General features: G+C 32.2%; 1 protein-coding gene across 4 annotated transcripts in view; it reads right to left on the minus strand.

The window, feature by feature from the left end:
* Positions 1 to 22,399, minus strand: part of LOC139513792 (serine/threonine-protein phosphatase 6 regulatory ankyrin repeat subunit A-like) — a 37,101-nt gene extending 14,702 nt beyond the window's left edge. Inside the window, exons 1-21 of one of the 4 annotated variants that reach the window (XM_071302600.1) lie at positions 22,197 to 22,363; positions 20,294 to 20,377; positions 19,916 to 20,065; positions 18,676 to 18,876; positions 16,707 to 16,859; positions 14,639 to 14,842; positions 14,336 to 14,422; positions 11,909 to 11,987; positions 11,374 to 11,488; positions 8,250 to 8,402; positions 7,084 to 7,152; positions 6,553 to 6,693; positions 5,803 to 5,914; positions 5,581 to 5,646; positions 5,249 to 5,324; positions 4,486 to 4,611; positions 3,823 to 3,910; positions 2,340 to 2,457; positions 1,777 to 1,917; positions 1,102 to 1,168; positions 677 to 764 (exon numbers count right to left, since the gene is read on the minus strand). In XM_071302600.1, the coding sequence (XP_071158701.1) occupies positions 677 to 764; positions 1,102 to 1,168; positions 1,777 to 1,917; positions 2,340 to 2,457; positions 3,823 to 3,910; positions 4,486 to 4,611; positions 5,249 to 5,324; positions 5,581 to 5,646; positions 5,803 to 5,914; positions 6,553 to 6,693; positions 7,084 to 7,152; positions 8,250 to 8,402; positions 11,374 to 11,488; positions 11,909 to 11,987; positions 14,336 to 14,422; positions 14,639 to 14,842; positions 16,707 to 16,859; positions 18,676 to 18,876; positions 19,916 to 20,065; positions 20,294 to 20,377; positions 22,197 to 22,238 (2,360 nt within the window). In that variant the 5' untranslated portion in view covers positions 22,239 to 22,363. The other 3 variants (XM_071302601.1, XM_071302602.1, XM_071302603.1) reach the window with 3 other exon arrangements.
* Positions 22,400 to 22,608: the final 209 nt, after the last annotated feature.

The raw sequence follows: 22,608 nt of genomic DNA on the forward strand, positions 1-22,608 counted from the left end.
TTTTTTAAATATAATAAAAAGTATAGAAAACTGTGCTCTTAATCAAGCTAATAGTCATGCAAAATTGCAAAATTATGCATAAATAGTTCATGAAAAAACTCTTTTTGTGAATAAAAAGAAATCTATGAGACAGAATTTTGAAATAAAATACTAGAAGATAGGATTTATAATATGCTTTAAGGAAATTAAAATGAAAATTGGTTTCACCAACCTTGTTTTCTTGCTACAAATAAAATTTCTCTAGCATTACTGTATAAATATATTTTTTTTTAAATTGAGTTATCAACCCTTAATTTTATATTCAAACAAAAATAAATCTGTCTGAATGAAGTAAGGAATCACTTATTTTTTTTACCCAAATTAAAAGAATAACACATAAATTCCATTCTCTCAAAATTTGCCTATTTAAGCAAAGAACTAGACCTATCAGCTATTGCAAACTGCTATTTTTACAATCCAAGATGATGGTATAATCAACCTTAATACAAGTATCAGATAATGGATTTGTAATGGGCAATAGAACATGAGTAAAATTTGTAATGGGCAATAGAACATGAGTAAAATTGGATATCTCTCAATAACAGAAAAAACTTTGAAGCTTACATATGTTCAATTGCTTACTTCAGACGTGTTTTAAGAATTGCTATGTTTGGGGCATTGACTTTACTATACTTACACAGCACAATGTAAAGGAGAGAAAAGATTCCCTGAAAAAACTTTATGTTGTTCATATTCTAATAATACTTCTACGCAGCCATCATGACCTGGGAAGAATAATAAGACATATTATATTACAAGAAAGGCTGATAACATACATTAATGTCAACGTAAAACCTGAAAATAATTCACTTGTTTAAAAAAGAACAGAGTTGTTTACCTACTAGTTTTTTTTTGGCTTTTTGCAAACAAGTAAAAGAGTCCATATTTGTAGTGCAACTTAAAGAACATTCTATTTATGAAATCTAGGCATATTAGATGCAACATTTAAAAAACATAATCTCTTATATTTGTTTGCTCTGTTTGAATTAGTTTTTTTCTCATGGAGTTATCCTTAGTAGTTTCTAATAGAATATAACATAGACTGATTTGAATATATCTTACCATTATAACAAGCTAAATGTAAAGGACAGTACCCTCTTCTGTCTTCTATAGAAGGTAATGGCCCAGTCTGAAATACAGAAAAATAAATAATGGCATAGGAGAAAGTATGAGTGTAAATTCATGCATGCATTTATTATTGCAATTTTTAAAGAATGGATTGAAAATGTAAGATTAATTATTGGGATGTCAATGAAATCTACATACAGATATATAAATAAGATATCAGATTGTGAGGTTTTATTATTGCGTTACTCACCTAGTCCCATTATTCACATTAATAAAAACCTCACAATAATTTCTGAATTAAAAGTAACAAAGCAGACTCTTATAAATGCTCTTACATTTCTACAGTTGTACATATGGTATTTTCATTCTTTACACAACATTTGTTATATGTACTCATTCAATTCTTACTATTGGCCAGTTTGTTGTTTATTGATTGTTTGAGGTTATCTACTGTGTAATTATAATATCTATTGATGATTCATGACCAATAGTCAATATCAAATCATCACATAGTTCAAACTAGGTTTTAAATATCAAATGACCTGCAATAGAAGACAAAGGATTATGATGAAGTCTGATTGACAATTCACAATTACACAAATGTAGTTTTGACGGCTGTATCGATTTGTTAATTGTAGTTGTTTACATGTTATTGGTATGATAACTTACTAGAAGTAAAGCTCCTAAAATGGCTACTTGTCCACATGCTGCTGCCAAGTGAAGGGATGTCCGACCAAGACTATCCTGTATAGAGATATCGGCACCATTGTGTAGCATAGCATCCACACATTCTTCATGGCCGTTGGCAGCCTGTCAAACAAGAACAGTTGAATACAGTTATGGTGATAGTCATTAAAGATCATTTTAATATAGTATTGACAAGTTTATTTTGTAGCATGCTAAATAGTTGACAGATTATTTAACTTATAAAAATACGCCAAAATAAGTATTACCTTGTAAATTCAAAATTTATTATAAAAATTCTGAAAGAAATTATAGCCAGTAGAAAAATCCAGGTAATTGTTTGATAGGATTTTTTTCTTCATAGGAAATGTATTAACTTTTTAAAACATTTTATCTGATGTTTTTTTTTCTTCATTTGTTATATTTTATACGGAAAATTATAAAATGATATGTTAATACTGTTTGTAGAGCGTAGTATATTACCCCTCGATGAAGTGCTGTACGACCCTATATATCACGAATGTTAGTGTAAATGAAGTATATATTACCCCTCGATGAAGTGCTGTACGACCCTGTATATCACGATTGTTAACTATGGCACCGTTTGCTATGAGGTAAAGAACTGTATCTACATGACCATTTGATACTGCATGCATTAGTGGAGTCCTGAAAATAAAACAATTCTTATACAATGGTTACAAAATGTTCAGGTAAACAAACCTGTAAATAGGAAAATCTTTGCCAGTATCAATACAAATTACTGAAAAAAATATGACAATTTAAAAAAAAAAATATTTTATTTTCGGTAAAATTTAGCTGTTATAAAAATCATTTAAGGCCTGCTCCGTCATTTCATTTAACTTATAACTCTTTAATTTTTTCGGAAGTACAACCATCTATATCTAAGTCTTACAAAATTGCCCAAATTTGCTTAGATTGTTAATAAAAAAAAACCACATTTTTGTGCATAAAAAGATATGTATGAGAAAGAATTTTGAAATAAAATATGAGAAGATAGGTTTTATAATATGCTTTAAGAAAATAATAGAAAAAAATCAAATTTCCCTATCAGTCCAGTATAATTTATTTACTAAAAGAGTTATCTCTCATTAACCCTTTCACCGATTGCTGCCCAGAGAGAAGCTACTCTGAGATGATGGCTTCCCTGGCTACTATTACTCAAGTGGGAGATCTTCATAATAAATGTCAATAAAAACTTGTTTGTAGTTATTTGTGTATTTATTTCATTCACTAACACCATGTTCACAGTTTTGTTCATGTTTTGATAATTTTTTCTTTTCATAAAATATTCAAATTTTAAAATTTTCGGCATTATCTAGGTAAAATTCTCAAAATTCTGCTCTTAGACCCCAAATCGTAATTTTTAAACCCAAAACGGCAAAATTTTGAAAATTTTTATGAGGCTGTACAAATTCCTAACACTGAACGATGTCCATTCCAAGTGTTTTGTACATAAAACGACATTTTACGTTCAAAAAGTATACTAGTTTGGCTTCAATTCTTCCATATTCTTTCAAAAAAAATGTTCCCTCATTTCAAATTCTCGTAAATTCCGTAAATTTTGTCTGATTTTGACACGGTTTTCAACAAACGGAAGCGCCATGTTTACACTTTCATCCGGGTATTCATCAAAGAAAGATAACTCATGTTTGCACTGTTTTGAGCGGGAAACATAAAAGATGTATTCTGATCCCGGTAAAACGGGACTCATCGTCAGTTGTCTGAAGCGTGAATCCCGGTAAACCGGGACTCATCAGCGAAAGGGTTAAATGGCCATGTTGAAAAAATCATTATAAAAACACAAATATTTGGTATTTATTTAAAAATTTTGGATAATGCAATAGATCCCCAAGTTTTCTTTAATTTGTTTAAATAAACAGTTTAACCTATAAATTGTCAATCTGTCTGCAAATTTTGCAGATTCCGTCAAAGATCTAGACTGTACTGCGATTGTACAATCCAAGATGGCGGTATTCCATGACTCTACCTTAAGTTACAATATAACCTTACCTATCAAAGGAATCTGTACAATCCACTATGTTATTGTCATCAGCAGTCTCTAGTAATAATCTCAGACATTCTGTATGACCATTTAATGCTAAAACACAATCATTAGAATCAGGATTACTGTAGTTCAAACCTATGTTTACACATTGGATGTATAATAAATATTAGCTTAAGTAATGTGACATGTTGTGAATCATTAATTCTAATGGCACTATATGTTAGATTTTATTTGTAAAAACAATTTATTAATGCCTGTATATCAATCAGAATGAAGTTGATTTAGGGTTGCTTAACCCAATATCGCTTTATTTGATTAAACATATATTGATTATCGTTGGTCATCTCAACTCGATAGCTTTTCTCACTTCGAGACTGTATGGCAAAAGTGAGAATAGTAATTGATTTGAGATTACCAATGATACTCTGTTTATTGCTATTTTACCTTTGATGACATGGATAATTTCAGTGAGAACGGCATGTGCGCCCTTATTTTCTGGTGATAGTTTTTAATATAACTCTACTGTGCTGAGAAAGGAAATTATCAGTCAGTAAGATCAAAGGAAAATTACATAAAAGAGTGATAACATTTTTGATTGCATACAATCTTTCTGTATAATTATCTAATATAGTAACGACAAAAAGCACGAGATCTGTGAGTAATATTACCTGCAGCATGTAGAGGTGTTCTTCGTGTCTGACCGTCTTGGACTAGAATTGTGGCCCCTTGTAATAGAAGTGTTTCTACACATTCATGGTGACCTTTATAACAAGCTAAATCTAACATTGTCCTACCTACAAAATGTTAAGGTATCATATATTAATTTTTCATAGTTTTACAGTGGAAAATAATGTCTTTATAAATGAAGTATATTATTGCAAAACAATCTATTCAATTGGACACATTTCCTTTAATTAGTGTCAAAACTAATGATTAGTCTTCCTAAATATGCAAGTGTCGTCCACAGGCCATTTCATGCGCTGCAGTTTTCTCTAGAAAAAATAACGTCTTTATTGATGAGGTGTATTATTGCAAAACAATCTTATTCAATTTGACACATTTTGTTTTTATTTGTGTCAAAGCTAATAAGCATTTTTCCTAAATATGCAATGTGTCTAGTATAACAAATGAGTTTTAATTCCTTTTATATACATTTATGCAGGTAAATATCACATAACTTTAATGCCCTTGATTAAAAAACCCAATTAAATAGTAACTTTATAAATAAATGTGCTTTTATAAACTGAAATAATATTAAATAACAAACTACCTTAGCTAATTTGATGCATTTTGTGTAAATGTTTTAATTGAGTGATTCTCAGACGTGTTTGAAATCAAATTGCACAAATATATCAAACTTTCAAGAGAAGAGACCCCCATAAATTACTATGTATTAAAATACTAAGTTAGTCTATTTTTTTGTGTACAAACCATGATAATCTCTGATATCCAGATTCATTATACATCCAAGTAATACATTAAGAGCATCACTATGTCCATTGTAAGCCTGTAAATAGACAAAACACATACATTAAGAAAGTCACCATGTTCATTACCATCCTATTAATGTATAAACTTCTCCAAGAAAAACAGAAAAACTATTCAGCCTAAATTCTTTAAACTGTCTGCTAAAATTTCATGATTTTTAATTTAAATTTAAAAAGGTAATGTCAAGGAACCAAAATACTGATGTCTTATTGAAAACAAATTTTATAAGGCTAATCCAAACCAGGTGAGTCATAAATTATGTCAAGTAAACTTACTGCCAGGTGAGCAGGGGAATATCTAGCTCCACTTCTCAACAAATCAGTAGCTGCAGCATCAAGGAGCTGAAATCAGCAAGTTTAACATGAATAATATGAAATTACAAATTAAAAGCAACAAATGACATGATAGTCCACGAAAATACAATATTTCAAAATATGAAAAAAATCAATCTGTAACATAATAAAATTTCCAAACATTGTAATGATTGGATGACTAACCATTTCTAGTGATAGCTTATGACCTTTGAGTGCTGCATAATGAACTGTATTGTAGCCCTCGTTATCTCGTATTCCTGGACGAGGATCATGTTTCAGTAGTAATTCTATCACCCTGTAATGAGAGTTTCTTGTTAGTTGCTATACTACCAATATACATCTTTATACACAGTTGTATGATTGAAAGTTGTTAAGTATCTGAGATCTCAGAATTAAACTTTACTGAGGACAACATTTGATCAGATTAATTTCATGTAAAATAGTTATTTTATTTAAAAATTGAATGCTTCTTTTTGTAACTTCATTGGGGTGTAAAAGCGTTAACCGAAGTACATTTTGTATGAAGCGCAGAAGCGCTCCATACTTAAAATGTGGGCACGGTCAATGCTTTTGCAACCCTATGAAGTTACAAAAAGAAGCATTCAATACTTATAATTACATTTTTTAGCTATGATCATGAAAACACGAATTTTATAATTGTTTTATTTAATTCAACTGTGCACTTTATTGTGGTACCACGTGTTATCATGAATGAACAGTTTTTTTGAGTGATGCAACTGCTTAAGGAATAACACATGATGTGCAGTTAGCCAATCATTGTAAAGTTTTATGATGAAATATACATCTAATGTAATTATTTAAACATTGAATTAGATAAAACCTGACTTGTGACAAAACAAATTATTCACATAACGTCATAAGTCTCATTTTGGGACATTTATCTGTAGGACTACAATGTTTATAATGATTTACTTTGCGTCCGGATCTGAAGCTGCTGCATAATGTAGGGGTGTACATCCACGTCTATCTGTAATGTTTACATTACTGCCTGTGTCTAGTAGTATAGACACACACTGGAAATTTATATGTGCAGCTGCATAATGCAAGGAAGTCCTGCAATAACATTATTTAATTCAAAACACCAGTATTTATATATACACTTATTACCAAACATTATATAATAACATTTACCAAAATAGGAAATAAGGAAAAACAAATTTCCAAATTTTTAATTAGGACTTCTCGTCCCTAGATTCCCTAAATGTGTGGTTGGCAGTGTGTATTTATGATTCTTGTTTCAATTTTGTACTACAGTCTCAAAACTCTCTGTATTAGGTGCTTAGATTTTACAGCTTAAAATTCAGTAAGGTTTTTTTAACTGAGGTGCAGTAAAATATCAAATTCAGTAAGGTTCTGTCCTAGAAAGCAGAAAAACCAGTGAAACTTTCTATTCTAAGTGACATATCTGTAATATTTCTCTGTGAACTTATAACCCATGCTTACCTTCCCTCCACATCTAACTGTGAGATATTAGCACCAGTCTTTAATAATAATTCTACACAATCAACTTTCCTATAAATATAAAAATAAACATACTTACAAGAATAATATATTTAAATGCTACTAAATTAGCTTATCTTAGATTTTAAAGTGTTTAAAACTGGCAACAGAGTTATAATTCGTTTATTGTACAAATGATCCAGTAAATCACTATAAAATGGGAAATAACTCTGAAAATTAAAATATTATAAAACAAAGCAAGGGTGCAGAAACATTCATATTTTCCATCAAGTCCTAAACTGAAAGCAATTTTTCCTAAACATAAGATTGGGATTTAGGAGAAAGTATTTTTTTCTATAGAATTAATTACAGTCATTTGATTAAGATCAGGTTTCATTATCTTCATTTTGATTTTGTCTTTTAATTCCTTTCCTTTTCCTTTAATAAAACTGCCAATCTGGTATGTACCGATTATCAGGTTATCTGCATGTTGATATCGTAAAATATCAGCTGCGAGACATAATATGAAGCTTTTTGTCGAGTGAGCGTAGCGAACGAGATCAAAAAGCCTTCATATAATGTCAAGCAGCTGATATTTTACAATATCAATATGCAGATAATCTGATAATCAATTTATCGGGCTATATTTGCGTGTTTCAGAAGTGTTTTCTTTGTTTCACCAGCACACAAAAGATGACTTGATAAGTTCGGGTCAAAGTTATTAACGTCGGTTCAAACATTATGACGTCACTGATATGTCAGGGTCAAAGTTATTAAGGCCGAGTCAACGTATTTGACGTCACAAAGACATGATACGGAATAATATTAAGAGCTGAACAGAGTGATATAGACAGTGGGACGACCGATAAAGTATAATATTCCTGAGGGCCCTCCTTATCCTCATAAAATGCATCCATGATATTTGGTTGTATATCAATATTTATCTTTTACCTGTGTTTATATACTCATAAAAGTCATTTCAATTTTCAATTTTAAACTGTTGCATTCCATTTACTGTTCTGGGACGGTTTTTTTTTTATAAACAATAAGAAAGTTCATAAAGTAAATGCCATAAAACAGTCACCTCAAGTTGTTTGATGCTATGAATCTAGAGTGAATAATTTGGACAGCTTGAAAAAGGGGCCCAACTTTTAAGCAGTTTAACTTACCCACTACATGCAGCCCCATGGAGACAGGTTCTACCACAATCATCTGTGATGTCAATATTTAACTGTGGCATAGCAGACAGTAATCTTTTCATGCAATCAGTGTGACCATTCAGAGCAGCAACATGTACTGGTAACATTCCACTTGTACCTCGTCTAAATAAATATTAAATAATGCTTATACAACGCAACAACGTGAACTTGTAACATTCCATTCATACCTTGTCTTTATATATATATAACGTACTTATAAATATAATTATTTTCTGTGACTGTATATTACATTAATTTGTAGGATCCTTTACTATAGATAATTTAGCTGATCTGTAACAATAACATCTTCATGCCTTATATATCATGTACTGTAGTACGCCGCTAGATTAAAACTGACGAGGAAAGGTAACACACGGCCAGCGAAAGCTCTTTTATTGAGAGCCCAGGTGGTCATGTGGTCTAGCGGGACGGCTGCAGTGCAGGCGATTTGGTGTCACGATATCACAGTAGCATGGGTTCTAATCCCAGCGAGGGAAGAACCAAAAATTTGCGAAAGCAAATTTACAGATCTAACATTGTTGGGTTGATGTTTAGACGAGTTGTATATATATATATATATATATATATATATATATATATACAACTCGTCTAAACATGATGTTTAGACGAGTTGTATATATATATATAAACATCAAGCCAACAATGTTAGATCTAAACATCAAGCCAACAATGTTAGATCTATATATATATATATATATACAACTCGTCTAAACATCAACCCAACAATGTTAGATCTGTAAATTTGCTTTTGCAAATTTTTGGTTCTTCCCTCGCCTATATATATACAACTCGTCTAAACATCAAGCCAACAATGTTAGATCTGTAATTCCCTCGCCGGGATTCGAACCCATGCTACTGTGATATCGTGACACCAAATCGCCTGCACTGCAGCCGTCCCGCTAGACCACACGACCACCTGGGCTCTCATAAAAGAGCTTTCGGTGGGCATGTGTTACCTTTCCACGTCAGTTTTAATCTAGCGGCGTACTACAGTACATGATATATAAGGCATGAAGATGTTATTGTTACAGATCAGCTAAATTATCTATAGTAAAGGATCCTACAAATTAATGTAAGATACAGTCACAGAAAATAATTACATTCATAAGTACGTCTGAGTCAGTGACAACCCTACAACAGATGTATCCATCGGATCGCCATCAATGATGGTGATACATGGCTGTGTACATAATGTATATACAACTCGTCTAAACATCAACCCAACAATGTTAGATCTGTAAATTTGCTCTCACAAATTTTTGGTTCTTCCCTCACCGGGATTCGAACCCATGCTACTGTGATATCGTGACACCAAATCGCCTGCACTGCAGCCGTCCCGCTAGACCACACGACCACCTGGGCTCTCATAAAAGAGCTTTCGGTGGGCATGTGTTACCTTTCCACGTCAGTTTTAATCTAGCAGCGTACTACAGTACATGATATATAAGGCATGAAGATGTTATTGTTACAGATCAGCTAAATTATCTATAGTAAAGGATCCCACAAATTAATGTAAGATACAGTCACAGAAAATAATTATATTCATAAGTACGTCTGAGTCAGTGACAACCCTACAACAGATGTATCCATCGGATCGCCATCAATGATGGTGATACATGGCTGTGTACATAATGTATATACAACTCGTCTAAACATCAACCCAACAATGTTAGATCTGTAAATTTGCTTTCGCAAATTTTTGGTTCTTCCCTCGCCGGGATTCGAACCCATGCTACTGTGATATCGTGACACCAAATCGCCTGCACTGCAGCCGTCCCGCTAGACCACACGACCACCTGGGCTCTCATAAAAGAGCTTTCGGTGGGCATGTGTTACCTTTCCACGTCAGTTTTAATCTAGCGGCGTACTACAGTACATGATATATAAGGCATGAAGATGTTATTGTTACAGATCAGCTAAATTATCTATAGTAAAGGATCCTACAAATTAATGTAAGATACAGTCACAGAAAATAATTATATTCATAAATTTGCGAAAGCAAATTTACAGATCTAACATTGTTGGGTTGATGTTTAGACGAGTTGTATATACATTATGTACACAGCCATGTATCACCATCATTGATGGCGATCCGATGGATACATCTGTTGTAGAGTTGTCACTGACTCAGACGTACTTATGAATATAATTATTTTCTGTGACTGTATATTACATTAATTTGTAGGATCCTTTACTATAGATGATTTAGCTGATCTGTAACAATAACATCTTCATGCCTTATATATCATGTACTGTAGTACGCTGCTAGATTAAAACTGACGTGGAAAGGTAACACATGCCTACCGAAAGCTCTTTTTTAGAGCCCAGGTGGTCGTGTGGTCTAGCGGGACGGCTGCAGTGCAGGCGATTTGGTGTCACGATATCACAGTAGCATGGGTTCCAATCCCGGCGAGGGAAGAACCAAAAATTTGCGAAAGCAAATTTACAGATCTAACATTGTTGGGTTGATGTTTAGACGAGTTGTATATATATATATATATATATATATATATATATATATACATGTAGGACTTTGAGGTGTGACTGCGATGCTGAAATTGTAAGGGTCAAGTTGTAGTGCTATGGCGTGTTCCCTAATGTACAATGGTCTATATGATACGTGATGGCTAGTTAAAATCTGCAGATGTGCACTTATTATGAGAGTTACATTCATTATTGTCTATGTTTGTTCATAGTTACAGTTGCATCTTCAATTTCTGCTGTAACATTTAATCTATAATTTTGAAGTCTCTCATTTACTGTAATATTATATGACGAAGAGTCTGTCTCCACCCTGTGCGAATTAAGAGAATGAAATGCTCCATTGTATGTAAGAAAAGGAACCTTTTTTATTTTACGGGGAAAAAACTGCTTCAGAAGGTAAATATCCCAACAATCACAAAATGCACTTCATCTTAACTACTGCAGTTTGGAGTACCATCATGGTCCAGAGTCCTTCCTCCATAAATATATATATGTATATTTTTTAATATGCTACACCTTCTGAGTTTCTAAATAAATAAATAAAGATCTAAGAATAAAACAAGCCATTTTAAATCCTGATCTAGCATACCTCATAGGGTCAGCTCCTTGTTCTAACAGTGTATTTATCAGTAATTCATGGCCATATCTAGCAGCTATATGGAGAGAAGTGTTCCCATTCTTATCACAAGCATCTATTTCAGCACCTAAAAACAAAATAGAAACACATTTGAAATTCATTCCATTGATGCTAAAAATATTTCATTCTATATACAATCAATATAATAACGCCAGTCAAAAATATACCAAAACATATCTTTAGCTATTAGTTTGAAAATTTCACATTTCTCCATTTAAGTTTGAAATACACTTTAATGTTGAAGAGTAAAAATGAGTCATGTAATGTGTATCATAGACTGTCCTTAAAATATTCAACTAAAATGTTTCTATATTAAAAACTTTATTATATAAGACTATTTAAAGTTAAACTAAAATAAAAATCATGACCCATGTACGTAGACTACCATGTACACCAACAAAACTTCAGAATCTCAGCTCCTTTTTCATTCAATCAAGAGTGAGCCTCAACTGTCTTACCTGGGTAAAGATAAATATATAATTCTCACCATGCTCTATAAGTGTCTGTGCTCTGGTAAATCTACCATGCAATGCTGTCATGTGTAGTGGAGTTCTACCATCCATACACTACAACACACAAACACCATTCACTGGTTATGTTGGTCAAACATTGCACTATATATAGGTTGTATAACTTGCTATTTCAAAATCTAATTTAACCAGATTATATAAACAGTCAGATGATTGCTTGTTAACACTGATTAACTGTTGCTAAATCTTATATATATATGTCACACCAAAATGGCTATATCAATCCGGAGGAGCATCAATTCCAGTAGAAGTTGGCAGCTGCTAATATCTATAATTTTCTCCATACACTTGCTGTTTCCATGTAGATTTTGAAATAGCAAATTTTCTATTACAATACAAATTAAGAACATAGAATTTACACTACCATGACTACAAGTTTCTTTAAAAAATATACAGAAACAGATGCAGTCTTTTTCAAGGAAAATAGTACTTTGTATTTCAAAATAATTTTAAAAATTTGTGGAATCAATCAGAGGTGGATTTAGAGGTTTTCTGGGCCCTGCTCCCCCCTTTTCTTTGAAAAAAATGGATTGATTATATAAGAAATAACTGAAGCATGACTGGTGCAGGCCCCCTTTTGGGCAGTCAGCTGGCCCCCACTTATGAAAATTTCTAGATCCGCCACTGTCAATCTTAGAACAGTAAAAATTCAGATGACACCTGTTTGAACTTTCTTAACAAATGAATTTTTCCTTCTTCAGTAAACTAACTTATCTTCCAACAGATAATATTTGTATGGAGATCTCAGTTCTATTTATAGTAAATATTTGTATGGAGATCTCAGTTCTATTTATAGTAAATATTTGTATGGAGATCTCAGTTCTATTTATAGCAAACATTTGTATGGAGATCTCAGTTCTATTTATAGCAAACATTTGTATGGAGATCTCAGTTCTATTTATAGCAAACATTTGTATGGAGATCTCAGTTCTATTTATAGCAAACATTTGTATGGAGATCTCAGTTCTATTTGTAGCAAACATCTGAAGATAAAATTTAAACTAGAACAATTCAGAAACTAAAATTTTCCTGCTTTAAAATATAATACCTCCTAGATGTTATTCAAATGATACAATGTTTCATAATCTGAGTATTAGGGACTAGACAGTAATATTCACACTGTGTCAGTGTTTAGTTTAACGATCATTAACCACAAATTGGAACACAAGTCAAAAACGGGATAAGAATGAAATGGTTTCTCTTAAATCTAATGTAAAATAAAGAACTGCATCAATTGGACAAACTGTCATTATTATTTCTAAAAAGAATTTGTAAACTGTAGTTAAAGGGTGAAGGTTTTTTTTTTAGCATTAGAGTTTGGTGGATACGTGCTGTTTTAGAACTACTGACAAAGTACAATGTTGTCTACATGCTGTTGGACATTACAAACAAAGGGAGATCATGCTGTTACATACTTCCTCTTTTATCACCACTTTTCTCTCTCTCAACTGAGCTACATTTCTAAATAAGGGAATTACATATTAACTATTAAAAAAAGAGTTCATATCATTTCATAAAAAAGCAATAACATCATTAAGCCCTTTATATATGTATATTTCATTGTAAATGACTTAGAAAATCATGAAAAAGCCATAACTGTTAAACTGATATGAAAGAAAAAAACATATCAAAACACAGCAATTATGTTTTCCCTTGAGATCCTTTAACAACAGATGTTAAGTTATGCAAAGGAGTCATACTTTCAAAACACCCAAAGGGCAGTATTATAAATATAGACTGATAGAAATATTTTTATCTAGATGTTTAATTGTTTTTTTTAAGTCAGTTAAAGTTGAAACAGTAAAGAGATATGAGGGAATTTTAATAAAGATAAATTGAGTAGTCTTTAATTGGATATAGGAAGATCTGGTATAAATGCCAATGAGACAACTCTCCATCCAAGAAACAATTTATAACAGTAAACCATTATAGGTAAAGGTACAGCTTTCAAGTATATAAGAACCCTCCTGCTCACATTTATATTATTTTTTTATGTACACTACATAAACCTACAATTTTGATCAACAAGAAGAAATAAACAAAGAACCTGCATTTTTTAATACTTTATAATTTTAAGTAATCTGATTTTATTAGATCTTTAAAATGCTCCCCTAAACAGGCAGCTAAATTATTGAAAGTATGTGGATCTATTCAATACTGTGTGTTAAATATCAAATAATTGTCTCTAAATCAATGTGATAGGCAGCACATATTCATATATTGGACCTTGATTATGAAGCCATGGGACTTTCTCTTTACAGATAACATCTACTTTTCGTGGGATTAGTTCAGTCTGTAAGAGGGTACCAGTTTCTAGGGTAAGGAATGGTACTATGATAACAAACTTGAAGTTTATACAATGACTTTATAATTATAATATGCACCTGATTTCTGGCATTTGCTCCTTCAGTGACAAGAATTTCTAAACAGATCCCACCATGTGTGGATGAGGCTGCATAGTGTAAGGGAGTCTGAAAATAAATAAATATTGTCAATTCTGTAAGAAAATATTGAATCGAAAAACTTTTATCCAGTCTTTACTATGACCAGGCAACAGAATGAACATTTTCATTAACAGTAATAAAAGATTTTAGTTGAAAAATCATTTTTTTTCTAAAATTGTCATTTATAAAGTTTTCCTTCGATATATTGATTTATAAATGTAAGAAGAATGTTGTTAGACTTACCAGACCTCTATGATTACAAGCATTAATGGAAGCTCCATAACTCAATAGTTCTGTAACCACAACATCCTGCCCATTCAGACAGGCTATGTGAAGTGCTGTGTTACCATGGATATTAACTGCATCATATTCTACACCCAGTTCTAACAACAGCTTGACCACACTGACTTGTCCACTGGCTGCAGCAGCATGTAAAGGCGTGTACATCTGGAATATAATAATATTAAAGCTTGACAGTTGGATAATTATTGTTTACAAGGAGAGTAACTATCTTTGTAATGATCAAAATACATTCTCTTAATTCATCCATGATTAAGATAACTTTATTAGTCTTTTCTTCCATAAAAAATTATCATATACATGAAAACCCAATTCAATGAACAATTAGCCCCTAAGATTAGTTGTGAAAAATTTGTTATCAGACTGTGTTGAGATGTAAATTTAACCCAAATCAATAAACAGTTGCTGTACGAAAAATACTTAGGAAAGTAAGAAGTCATCTGTAATTACATGCAAAATTTTAAAATTCAAATGCTTTTTTGCTTTTTTTTAGTTTGTTCCAGTAACAAGTATTGTATAAACAAAATTCAAATCATATGTTCAGGGATCTCCATGGATGAAAATTGAACGATGGAGGAACTTTCATCATCACAAACCTTGTCTACGCCGTACAGTGTCGCATGATCGAAAGTATGTCATCCCTCCATGTATGGAATGTTGAACATGCCAATGCATTAGCTTATTTAATTTATATTTATTTGAATTTTCATTATAGAAGTATCAATATTTTCATTAATTGCTGTTTGTATCCATTCAAATGCCAAGCCTTTCGAGAACGACCAAAACCTGTCATGAAAGTCCCCATGCAGTGTTCTTGCTATTTTTGTAATTGTTATGGGGGTTAAAAATCATGACGAGCTTTTTTCACAGGCACTGAATTCAGAAGTCATGAACCCTTTACCGTTTATATTGCTGATTTGCAGAAACAACAAAACTATGTGTACGAGTTGTGTAAAAGTTTGAAGAGATTTGTACAGCAAACATTCACAAATGAAAAGGTTTTTAATAACTTAACTAGCAAATTGATGCTATGCAACATGCATCTTTCGAGTCTGAATATTAACCGGAAACGCGGATGTATCAACTTGATTGTAAATTAGAAATGAATTTGGAATTCCGATACGATATTTCTTCACAGTAAATATTTAAGTTAAATTAAATAATATTAATGTTTTGCGTCTTATTGTGTACTTCTTAAAAAGGGGGGAGCTGATTGCGTAAGTCAAAAGAAAAGCACGTGTTCAATTTGTTAAAGTTAACTGTTTTCTTTGTAACTGGATTATTAAATTATTTATTTAATCTAAATTATCACAAGCATTTGCTGAAATTTATTTGAAAAATTCGATAAATGAATCGTATATCTTCAGATAGTTTTCTCCTGTCTGGTTTGTTGATCTACCTGTATAGCTCATGAACAAGTGATTAGCGATCTTAACCCGGATAACCCTCAGGTGTTAGAACTGTACTTTTTAGATTATAATTTAAAACCGCTTAAGGATTATGCAAATATATGCAAATGATGATAATTGCTAAAAAAATGGCGTCAGGCTATACAACAATAACAATTTGAACGATGGGGGAAATGAATTTAACGATGGCGCGGGACATTTGACGATGGTGTTAGACATTTGAACGATGGCGGGGCGCCATCATTAAACAGGCCATGGAGATCCCTGATGTTCTTTAAAGTTACCTTCAATATTGTTCAATAGCATAATTTAAACAGAGATTTTTTTGGGCTAAAATCAAGTCTTCTTACTTTTAAATGACAAAAAGTAGAAACATAAAATTACTTAAGCATATGAGCCACCACTGGAACATCATAAAACAAACAAACAAAAACTAGGTGAAGTTAAGGGTGGTCAATAGTACCTCATTAAACATACAGCATAGAGATGACCGCATGAATGACCATTGGTATTCCTTCACACATACACCAAAGAGGTGTACACATGGTTTTTTTTTAATTCCTTAAAAAGTATGCCAATGATGAGTGTTAAAAAATTCAAACCTGTTTATCACGACAATTAAGTTCAGCGCCATGTTCCACCAGGATCTTTACAACTTCTACATGACCCATGTAAGCAGCCCAGTGGATTGCACGTCTATCTTTCTTATCAAAGGCATTAATAGTAGCACCTTTTTCTAACAATAATTTTGTCATCTAAAAACATACAAAGTCATTATCAGAAATCAAAGAAAACTGTGCAAGTATCATTAAATTAAAATCCTACATCTTGAGATATAACTCAAATTGATCTGTTGGTTGCTATATATATTTTGGACGCTTTTATGTTTTGGAATGTAAAATTAAAAGCAAATAAATTGAAAATTTACAGTTACATGTATCTATATTTAGTATATTTTGTGGAAAAAGCAATTGTTAATCAGGGAAAATAATCAAAGAGCAGATTGCTCTGAGGGATACGATTGCCATTGTTTCATTGACACATGTATGCATGTAGCTGGATAATATTATTTTCAAAACTAATTCAAATGACAAACAGACATGTAAAATAGTTACAAAATAGCCAAACCCGGATAAAAGTGTATGAACAATGTAATTAGGTCTATTGTGTTTTATTTTTTGATATCAATACCAAGTTTACTTTCCACAGCAGTCACTGAGTGACTGACTCAGAGTGAGAGATGTCAGAGAAGGTATTTTATTTCACTCATTGGTTATTATATTTTATTAAATGTCTGTTAGCGATGCGCCGACGTATAGTCATCAATGTGCTGATGGATCGTCGTATGCTGTAGATGTAGATGTAGATGCAGATTTCAATTCGTATCTTATCATCACCTTTTTTCCTACGTTAATTCTAGGAGGAACCCCATTCCTAACTCTTTAAATATTTAATTTCCTTTGGGTCAGTCATCATGGCTCCTTTCCGTACACATTTATCGGTTTAAATTGCATTTGTTTTTAATATAATACGATGTTTATTGACAGAACGAGCTAATACTCGACGTCTTGTTTATATTCAGAATTCACGGAAGTTACTGCCGGAAGGGAGACAACTCGAAACGATAATATGGAAGACTCCATTTCGCCTGAAGGGGTGTTCTACGATGTGGAATATATTTATTTTAAACTTAATGATGCATATGATTTAAAATTATGCAACAACAATAATCCTCAATAGCAGACATACATAGAAAAGATCCCATGAGTTATAAATTAATTAATTGAGTGGGGAATCCAGAGCAACCATTCAATCTAAAACCCCTTAAAGTCAAGAAAACTATACGCATGCGCATAATTTCCAAATCAAACCCTGGGAAGATATATTTTAAAATGTTTATTAAACGACCTAGATGGTTCTCAATTTCTTTATGGAAGTACAATCTCAAATATCAGTTTCATAACGGTAACATATAAGAAAAACTCCACTTCAGTTCTTATATGACAGAAATAGATTTATCGGTATTCAGAGAACTCTCGCATTTTATCAAAACTGGGAATTCCCTCTGACGTTTTTCTAAATTTATAACTACACTAAATATAATTACTGCTTAATTCTGATTTTCCGTGTTATTAAAAACACGCATCAAAGTCAAGGGAATTATCAAACATGAAGATTATGAAAAGAACATTATAGGAAAGTTGATTAAGTTCAATCCCTTTGTTTGTTTTTACCTTTTAAAGCAAGACAATCATAAGAATCTGAGATGTTCCTTAATGTTTAGAATAAAACGATTGACGTGAGGGAAATTGGTCTGAGCCACCGGTATAAGTCTACAGATTGCTTGAAAGCAATCGTATCCCAAAAATGTTATTTTGTGTGTCTATTAAAGCTCACTTGAGATAATTTAGTCTGGTTCTGTCTGCCCAGTCTAATACATTAACAGGGAATTTATCTATGTTTGAAATATCTACGTATGGCTACTGAAAGTATAATGAATCTGATTTTTTCTACCTTGTAAGACACATTTAATTTACATTTGTAAGTGAAGGTATTCTATATCTTACAAACCTCTTTGTGTCCATTGAAGGCAGCATGGTGTAGACTGGTCCTGCCTGCCCTGTCAGACACATTAACATTTGTCAAGGAAGGTACCAGTAATTCAGCACAGCGTACAGCATTGTTGGCAGCTGCCACATGTAATGGCGTCTGCCAGTTTTTGTCTCTGGCATTTACATCTGCTTGGTGTCTTAACAACACTTGAACTGTTTCCTGTTCAGGTTAAAAAAAGGTTAATTGTTAAAGTTGATACTTCAATAAAATTGCATGCATGTGGAAATTTTATGCTATCACTAAAAATTATTTAAAATTGAAAACAAAATTTGACAAGAATAAGTTTTCAGACATTGTCAGCTGCATGGAAGTCTCTTCTGTATGTAAAGTGTGTATTCCATGGACACACAGAGTCATTAAATGGTATGTCCAGGCAGGACACACAAATGGTATGTCCAGACAGGACACACAAATGGTATGTCCAGATAGGACACACAAATGGTATGTCCAGACAGGACACACAAATGGTATGTCCAGGCAGGACACACAAATGGTATGTCCAGACAGGACACACAAATGGTATGTCCAGACAGGACACACAAATGGTATGTCCAGGCAGGACACACAAATGGTATGTCCAGATAGGACACACAAATGGTATGTCCAGACAGGACACACAAATGGTATGTCCAGACAGAAAATCATTAGTCAAGACTGTGGTACACAGGTGTTATATAAAAAGAAGATGTGGTATGATTGCCAATGAGACAACTCTCCACAAGAGACCTAATGACACAGACATTAACAATGTGTTAGTTTATTGAAAATCAGGATATGAATCAGTGACATACATAATAACAAATCAGTCATCTTCCTCTATGATTAAACTAGTAGATAAATCTTATTATAATTTCATAAAATAGGATGTAAAGTATTTAGAAACACATGAAATTTAATACTAACTATTTAAATTACCTGTATGTGCCAGTAGATTTCTTTGTAGTTTTTGAAAAAATATATTACAGTACTTTTGATTTGACAATTTAAAAATTTATACTATTTTTAAATTGATAAAAAAACATTTCATGCAGAAAACTCACTTTTGCTAAACATTTAGTGAAACAATTTTCATATTTCCTTAAAAATATACATGTGTAACATAAGAGCATTAACCTTGATAACCGTACATTGTAATCACTTACCTCAGATTTTGAACAGCATGCTCTGTGTAATGGAGTCAGCCATTTGTTACACTTACCTCAGATTTTGAACAGCATGCTCTGTGTAATGGAGTCAGCCATTTGTTATCCTTTGTATTTACCCTGGCTCCACTTTGTATGAGAAGATCTGCTATCTCACTCTCCCCACAAAAACAAGCAGAGTGTAATGGACTTCTTTTCTCAGAATCCTGCAAGGAGAGTTTATAAATTAAATCTGTAAGATAGCTATTCCATAAAACTCAAATTTTATGCTTGCAATTTCTTACTCATTTTCATTACAATGATAAGTGTATTCTCTATGTTGTATAACAATAATTAATCTGATCTATAACTTGAAAATTGCAGTCATAAAAATCTAACATATTAAATTTATTTCAATCAAGGACTTTAGATTAAAATTATAATATGAAGCAAACCTGGTAGTTAACATCCTCTTTCTTGTATAACAATGCTCGTACTTCATCTGGATCACCATGGTAACAAGCCTGCACTAATGGAGGCTGTAAAGAGAGAAGTTAGTTTATCTTCAATTATATTAAATATTTCTGAGGTTTTACAGATAAATCCATCTTCTAAACCTTTGACATAAATGAAATTTACTTATTTCCATATCAGATTAATTAAAATTGAATCAAATATTAGGATTGCAATATCATAGAGTGCTAAACTCTTGAAATTTATTTTTACTACTTTTGCTCCTTAAATCTTGGAACAAAGATTTCTTTGTATAAACATAACTACTTTTTGTGTATAAATCACAGTAAATGAGTACATATATATATATATTTTAAGCACATGTTGTTTCCTGTTCTATAATCAATGCATTTCATAGGCTGTGAGACAAAATAAGAACTAGTTCAGTGAAAATTATGCAAATTATGTTGTTAATTTAATTCTCTTTTTGTATAATAAAATCATCATTCTCCACTCAGGTAATAAACATGATAAAACTGGATTATGTTGATTGTACAACTGCTTCATTTCAATCAATAAGGCCAATTATAAACTTTAATACTGGAACACTGAGACTGATCATCTAAGGATGTTGTGAAAGTGGACCTTGCTTAACCAAAAGCATGTGCATTGCATTTAAGATGCACAATAGTGCTAAATACCTTAAGGATCACACAAGTTTATGCTATAAAATCAAAGTTTAATTGACTCAAAACTGTACAAATAGTTTAAGCCTATTCAAGGATTTGTACAGCAAGACTTACTATACATATTCTTGTACTATTGATTCTATAATTCATTTTTTGCCCCCATCAAATTCAATGATGTTTCGTCTTTTAATTGAAACATTGTTGATTTTATCTACTATTAAATTACTATATCAGCTATATTCTTTGCATAAATTTAATGCATAATAAAACAGTATTCAAGGCATTGTTAATACACCGCCATTACTGGACATCACACAGGTTCCCGTAAATTTTTCCCCATCATAGTACAAAATACCTGACGCCAAATGCATTTGGGAATAAAAGTTTGTGAAATGTTGGATTTGGGGAAAATACATTAGTTCATTTATACTGATACCACACAGCATCAGCCATGTGCAACTTGGAAATGGGGGTGTGGGGACATGGTCCCAAAATTATTTTGAAAAACTAGGTGCAAGATCCTGAATTCTGAGAAGGAATAAGTTATAATTGCATGAATTGCGAACAAGATTGAAGAGATTTGTAAACAAAATACCACATAATTTACAACACCAACAAATTTCTCTTTGGGACAGGGGCCAAAATTCGCACCCAAATATGAGCATTGGAAAATCACAGTATGACATCAATAGTTCAAGCGAAACAGGTTCTCGGGTCAGCCGGGAATAGCAATAAGGTGTATTAACACAACATGCTGCTCTATTAATTGTGAGTAAAGTGGCTGTGTGTGTATTATCATCTTAACCTTGAAGGAAAATTAGTTGGATTGGAAATCATGAATAGCACCACAAGATTTCTTTTTGAGCTGTTTATGTCTGCAAATAATTTAAACGAACAAACAAGTATTCAAGTACTTTTATATGTAACATTGTAGCTATCTAAATGATGGAATAAATAAAGCCGACTGAAGTCAAAGAGGTATTTAAGTTTGGCAGTTAGTGTGAGTCAGACAGGGTCTAAGTTGTTAAAAATTATGAATGGGGATTAGATGTTATTTTTCTAACCGTCAACCACAACATAATATTTGCAACATATTTTATTATACTATGTAAACATCTGTACTTGAAAAAAGGGAGCGGGTGTCTTTACTACCTGTATGAACACCTCTCACGTGTTTACAAATTTCAAAAAGCAATAAAACTAAATGCAAATTAACCTCGTCTTCCAGTTGCAACAAAACTAGAGTCCCTAGTTTCATTTGATAGCTTTATTTACTGCATGAGGTCTAATAAATGTCAGTAAGAAAACTTTTTCCACAATGACAGGAAGAAAATTCACCCCTAAGTCGCCATGTTTATAACATTCCGCAGTAACGATAGGTCAATCGTAACATGTGACTGTGCTGCTTCCGCTGGGTTTAAAAATAGGTCAACCATATTTTTACAGTAGTTAGTTCCCTTTCTATTTGGTTCAAAAGTGATAGCTTTTTAAAAAGCTTGCCATCTCTGGACCTATTTGAATAAAATGTGTTTTTAAAATAACTCAAGAAAGCATAATTTGTAGTTATTTCAATTAAAGCTATCATGTTATACATACTTTTTATGATCTTCACATTTGGTTATCCCAAT

Source organism: Mytilus edulis, chromosome 2, assembly GCF_963676685.1.
Source record: "Mytilus edulis chromosome 2, xbMytEdul2.2, whole genome shotgun sequence".
Classification (NCBI taxonomy): Eukaryota; Metazoa; Mollusca; class Bivalvia; order Mytilida; family Mytilidae; genus Mytilus; species Mytilus edulis.